Source organism: Coregonus lavaretus, assembly GCF_964263955.1.
Source record: "Coregonus lavaretus genome assembly, chromosome: 13".
Classification (NCBI taxonomy): domain Eukaryota; kingdom Metazoa; phylum Chordata; class Actinopteri; order Salmoniformes; family Salmonidae; genus Coregonus; species Coregonus lavaretus.
The window spans coordinates 10809776-10816571 of NC_140000.1; the positions used below are offsets into that span (position 1 = coordinate 10809776).

General features: G+C 45.6%; 1 protein-coding gene across 2 annotated transcripts in view; it reads left to right on the forward strand.

The window, feature by feature from the left end:
• Positions 1–6263, forward strand: part of LOC311140738 (uncharacterized protein) — a 33415-nt gene extending 27152 nt beyond the window's left edge. For both annotated transcript variants that reach the window (XM_084175947.1, XM_084175946.1), the window contains exons 9-10: positions 3171–3458; positions 5138–6263. In XM_084175947.1, the coding sequence (XP_084032073.1) occupies positions 3171–3458; positions 5138–5734 (885 nt within the window). In that variant the 3' untranslated portion in view covers positions 5735–6263. The remainder of the gene's footprint in view (positions 1–3170; positions 3459–5137) is intronic.
• The last annotated feature ends 533 nt before the right edge of the window (positions 6264–6796 follow it).

Consider the following 6796-nt stretch of genomic DNA (forward strand, 5'->3'; position numbering starts at 1 on the left):
CTCTGATTTTGGTGAAATCATTGCTTCTTTGAAGGTTTGTGGTGCGTTGCACATTACTCTGTAGCAGTAGTCAACACTAGGTGGTATCTGGTCATCACCCTTCACTCATAGTCTTTTAAGTACTGGGGTTTCTTCCTCGCTCTGTCTGGATAGCGTGGACTCTGACTATCTGAAGTCTCGATTTGCACGTCTTGTGTCTCTTCGGAATTTTGATCTGCCATCTTGGCTTTTGGCATGGGGGATTCAAATCTCTCCCCATGAAGATCATCACTCATTTCCAAATCTGTCTGAGTTTGGTGTTCGACTACACCTTTTGTAACGAACTTGACTAATCTGTTTTTAAGAACTTTTCCAGTGTCTGGGTAGTAGACTAGGTATGCTGGACTATTTTTATCATACTCAACAGAAATACCCTTTTCACATCTTGAGTCCAACTTTTTCTTGTTCTGTCTTTATGCATAGCAAACAGATCCAAATTCTTTCATCTTTGAAAGATCAGGCTTTCTCCCAGTAATCATGTAGTATGGAGTCTGTCCTACACGCTTACTGTAACACCTATTGCGAATTACTGCAGCAGTCATTACAGCATATGTCCACAATTTCTTTGGTAGGTTGCTCTCAAGTAGCATGCATCTTGCCATTTCAAACAGTGTTCTCCAATTTCTCTCAGCGGTCCCATTTTGATGGGGTGAGTAAGGGGCTGAAGTTTCATGTCTTATGGCATTCTTACTGAGCAGTGACTGGAACTCTTTGGCTGTGTACTCTGTGCCATTATCTGACCTGACACACTTTATTTTCCCATAAGGGGCCACATCAGCAATAAACTTCTCAGTAGCTTTTACAGTATCACTCTTTGCTTTTAGGAAATACACAAAAACTGCCCCTGAATAATCATCCGTAAATGCTAGAGTATATCTGAACTCTCAAGAGCAGCTTTTGCCTTTCCATCAGGCTCTCTGTTTCTGCTCTGAACAAATTTTCCCTGTGTGCAGATTTCACAGTTGAGGGTAGATTTGTCAATCTTACCTGTGATTTTCATTCCCTCTGTCACATTTTCTAAATTTGACACATCCTCAAAATTACAGTGGCCAAGAATTTTGTGCCATGTGTGAATATCATAGCACCCATGACATCCATCATAATTTTCATCACTTACAGTGTTAAGATAGTAAAGTCTATCGTACTCCTCGATGTCAAAAGTGGTACCGTTCTTGTGGATGAGCTTGTTACACCCCTGTCGAAAGTTGACTGAAGCTCTGTTGGCTGTCGCTGCTTTAACAGAGAAAATGTCCTGTGGAAACGACGGCACATACAGCGCCTTCGTCAGCGTTGTTTTCACCCGACGACCCGTGTTGTCTCTCAGGTAAACCTCCGCTGCACCTCTCCTCTCCGCGACACCATTCGTTCTTGTTCCGTCAGCCAGCTCCACTGAATGTTTTTCCGGTATGAAGGTCTCGTCAAACTCCTTAAACTTCCCGATGTCCGTGACTATATGTAACGTTGCTCCCGTATCAACCATCAGCCTTTTTTGTTTCAGTCCACGAACCTGACAGTCACTTATTCTGAATGCAAATGTGTGGCCTTCAGCATCTGTTGCTTGTTTCATATTGTCTCTTCTTTTTCGTCTGCAATTTGCGTCAGTATGAGTGGAACTCTTGCAAAAACTACACCACTGTCTCCGTTCTCTGTGCTCTCCAGTAACGGTACATTTCCGGGCCTTGTGCCCTTTCTGGCCACAGTTGAAGCAGGTTATCTCGGTCCCTTTATCTCTTCCTCTTGGCCAGCTAACTTTAATGTTACTTGCCTTCATCACGTTGTCGTCAGTGGAAATGGCAGCAAACTTATCGGTGCTTTCATAGCTCCTCAACTTGGTTTTGAACTTGCCATAAGTTGTCGGCTCGTCACTCTGCGTTATGTGGATGGCAAACGGCTTAAATTATTCGGGCAAACCTTTCAGAATCATTGCAATCAACAGCCAGTCACTTAAAGTCTCTTCAGCATTCCTCAGTGCTGTAATAGCCGTCTCAGCACGAATGATATAGTCCGTAACACTTTCGTCAGCGGCTTTCTGAAGAGAAGTTAGCTCAGTGTAGAGGCTAATCACACGTGGCTTCCCTTTACCTGCATAATGTTCCCTCAATATCTTCAACGCTTTTCTCCCATCATCTGCTGCTTCTCTCATTATCAGGGAAAGACTTTTATCATCCAAAACCTGTATCAATTTGGCGTAGGCTTCTTCATTTTTCTCTCCATCTTCTTCATCTTCATCCAAGCTCAATATGGTGGCCTTTAGCCCTAGCAAACGCAAGTGCCCCAAAAACTTCGTCTCCCATAACTCGTAGTTTTTTTCATCTCCATCGAAACATAATCTATTCCATCGGCTTCCATGTTCCCTCCTTGGCCCATAACCTGTTGGTGCTGTCATCTTCAGGACAGGAATACCGGCTTACTTAACGGAGGAATAAACACACATGTTCATCGTTGGTGTTTCAACCAGAACCGGGGGAATGCCCTTTCTTTATTTATCGCACATGCGCAGTTGTACATCTCTCATAGGGCATAACTGTACCAGTGTAAGAACACAATTTAATAACGTATTAGTCTATATGTTAACAGAGATGAATTCACCTTTCATCAGGACAATAACCTAAAACACAAGGCCAAATCGACACTGGAGTTGCTTACCAAGAGTGGCAGAGTTAGTTTTGACTTAAATCAGCTTGAAAATCTATGGCAAAACCTGAAAATGGTTGTCTAGCAATGATCAACAACCAATTTGACAGAGCTTTAATAATTTTGAAAAGAATAATGGGCATCCAGGTGTGGAAAGCTCTTAGAGACTTACCCAGAAAGACTCACAGCTGTAATCGCTGCAAAGGGTGATTCTAACATGTATTGACTCAGGGTTGAATACTTATCTAATCAAGATAAAATGTTTCATACATTTTTACAAATGTTTGAATTTTGTGTAGATTGTTGACAAAAAATAAATTACAATTAAATCCATTTTAATTCCACTTTGTAACACAACAAAATGTGGAAAAAGTCAAGGGGTGTGAATACTTTCTGCAGGCACTGTATAGACCTAGATACTGTAATAGTAGGGTCCTTTCATCTATTCTTCACTAGTTATTCCTTATATACATGTGGCCCTCCCTCTGTCCATCCAGGTGGAGTGTGATATGTGCGGTCATTGCTGTATGACCCAGGAGGGTCTGGACCTCCACCGGCTGTCCCATACGGGTCAGACCCCCCTACGCTGCCCCCTGTCCCCCTGCAGACGGCGCTTCGCTTCCAGCTCAGCCCTAGGGGAGCACATCGTGGCCCACTGCCAGGGGACTCTGGGGAAGGGCCGCGGCTCCAAGAGGTTCCACTGCCAGATCTGTGGCAAGGACTTTGCCTACACATCCACCTTCAACGTCCATATGAGGATCCACACCGATGAGAGGCCCTTCGAGGTGAGGGGGTGGGGATGTGGGTGGGTGTGTGTGTGTGGGGGGGGGGTTGAGTTAGTGGAGGTGGGCCTTTAAACTAAGGGACAAAACAGTGGGTGGCCCGCCTATCACCTCTGACCACAGCACATCGACCATCATTTTCGGAAAATTTCCCGACGATTCTACAGTTGACACCCTGCAGGTGATCTAGTGCACACGACTGACGTTCGTTACGGTGTGTCTTGTCCTGAAGTGATTAAAACACAGTCCGCTACAAGGGATCAATGAGATTTGTCAATTATTTTAGCAGTAGCAGAAAAGGCCGTCCGCACAAGACTTTGGTCGTTGTTCTGCCTCTGGTTATTTTATTATTGTTTCATTCCCTTCTCACTTACATTTACATTTTAGTCATTTAGCAGACGCTCTTATCCAGAGCAATTAGGGTTAAGTGCCTTGCTCAAGGGCACATCAACAGATTTTTTACCTAGTCAGCTCGGGGATTAGAACCAGCGACCTTTCGGTTACTGGCACAACGCTCTTAACCACTAAGCTACCTGTGGTTAAGCTACCTGCCCCCCTGCTGCTTCCCCAACGGACATTCACCCTGCCTCCACACCCCAATGGAAATGTATCATGTAAATATGTATATGTTATTGTTGTATTATTGTTTCATTCACTTCTCTTTTTGACCTACACTGTTGGAGCGCAAAGCTTAACAATTTCACTGTACCCAGCAATTACATCTGCGACCCTGTGCATGTGACTAATAAACTCATCTAATCTAAGAAATAAAAGCTGTGGTTGTGGTCACCCCAGTGTATTATGCCCGCTGGTGTCCTCCCTCCCTCTCTACAGTTCCTATGATTAATGAGTGGGGCTGAGTTAGAGCCTGCCAGCTCCCCTCTGTGTTGCTATTCTGGGACCCAGCTCCACTGGGCACCGTCCGGACAGGCAGGAAGGCCCTAAACACAGGACCAACCAGCCTTTCTGCTCACTGTGACAGAACACCCCCAGGCTTCTATAGTTCAGTAAAAATGCAGTCAAAGCTGTAAAGGTATTGGTGAGAAAATGTCCCTGCCGATTCCCTCTGGTTCTACTAATGGTAGGCTTAGTCTCTGTGGTCATTCAGTATGGCAGACAGGCAGGTTACACTGCTGTGTGGAAAAAGATAAATGTCCTGCAGTAGTAGTGGAGCTCTGTTCTGTTAGCTTCCTTTGTTTTCTGTTCAGTCCCCTGTGTCCCTCTTTCTGTTCTTTATCTCTACCTACCATTGTCCTCTGCCCTCCCTCTCTCTCTCTCTCTCTCTCTCTCTCTCTCTCTCTCTCTCTCTCTCTCTCTCTCTCTCTCTCGCTCTCTCGCTCGCTCTCTCGCTCGCTCCCCCCCCCTCACATTGTTTTTCTACCCCTCCTATTCTTCTGCCTCTTCAGCCAGAAGTGCTGTCTCTGCAAATTTGGAGAAGTGTTTCAGAAAATATTGTTTTCAAGATATGAAATCTATGAATTTTAATGTCCGCTCTTCTCCTCTTGTCCTTGTTCTCTTGTTATGTCTTCCGATCCTACCCATCCTTCTCCCCGCCACTCTTCTTCCTCCTCTTTCCTCTTCAACTCCTCCTCCCTCTTTCTTTCTGTTCACCCTCTCTCTCTCTTCTCCCCTCCTCCCACTCTCTGCCCTGTCCCCCATGTTCCCTCCTCCTCCTTTCTCAGTGTTCTACGTGTGGGAAGCGTTTCCGCCAGCTGCCCCACCTTAAGGACCATGAGCGTATCCACAGTGGCCTGCGGCCCTTCTGCTGCTGGGTGTGTGGTAAGGCCTTCAGTGTGGCCGGCCGTCTTACTGAGCACGCCCGCATCCACAGCGGAGAGACGCCATACACCTGCCACCGCTGCCCCTCAGCCTTCCGCTCACGCTCCAACCTCGACAAACATATCCGTCTCCACGACGACGGAACGGGCGGAAACACGGCCACTGATGCAGAGGCGGAAGGGGCGAGGGTGCTCTTGTCTACAGGGACAGGGTCGGGTGGCGAGGGGGAGTCGGCGGTGCAGACCATTCTGCTTGTCCAGGCGGATGGAACCACAGAGGGGGTGATGGTGCCGGCTGTGCCCGTCTCAGAGCACTCCTCTGGGGCTATGTTCTCTGGGCAGGCTGGGTCTTCCCAGGTGGTGTTCTTGGGTGGTCAGGCCATCTCTGTCCCCTCCCTCTCAGCCATCATGGAGGGACATGAGATCCCCTCGGTCACTATGGTAGAGGGACAGGACGTACCACACACCATAGAGTTCATCCTAGAGGAGACCATCTCATAGAGGAGACTGAAGAGGAGGGAGGGGAGGAAGAGGGAAGAAAGGAGAGGGTTTGTGATAGAATGTATTAGAGACTGAGACAGAGTTAGACTGTAAGATGGTAGGATTTTCGGTTAGTGTTGAGTTAAATCAAGAGGTATAGTTTTTGCTGTTTCCTCAGTGCCGTGGCTATTCTTGTTAAATGGTCAGAATATTGTTTCATGGACTTGAATGATCTACGCATCTACATATTCATTGGTTTTGACAGACTTTTGTGAAGGATCGGATGTGTGGCCCTTAAGCTTTGAGAGGTGCTTCTTAGTTTGGAAGAGCAGAATTGATTTTAAATGTTGAACTAGTACAGCGAATCCAGTGAGGCAAACAACAGTTGTGTGGTAATTTTTTTTTGGGAGAAGCTGATTAAAAAGCTGATTGTAAAAGTGTTCCCAGAGTGTGTACCGTCAATATTATTTAGTGTGTTTTATCATGGTTGGACTTGAGTCGCCCATAAAATGTGCTCTATTTTCTTTTTAATAAAACGCTTCAGCTTTCACCGTTTCCCCAACGCTTCTATCATTTTAAAAGGAGGATGACACGTGGGCCTCGCCCTGAAATATCTCTCACACATCAGATAGGATGGCCTTTATGGGCCCCACTGTAAATCCACAATGCTCTCGCTTGACATCAAGAATATGGTCTCTAACACAGGTACACACACACACTATGAGTCACAGAAGCAGAGCTCAGGAGGGCAGCAATATGAGATATCCCCATACAAGTCATGTAATTACCCAGGATATTTGGTTCAATGTTTGTCACTGTGTGTTGACGTATATAGATTTAACAGTAATGTTAATATAATGTCTGTGACATAAATGTGAATAGATTAACTTAATATTGTAATTACTTATGATAAGGAAGGAGAAAGGATTTGTGAGGATCTCGGCTGAATGTGGAATGACACGTCATATTGCTATATCATTATGCTATAGTGGATAGCTAGATCTCTTTTGCGTTTAAATGGAAAAAGGCTTGATGGGCTAGAACTTTCTCCAGTGCTGCAGCAGCCCATAATGTTAATCTAAA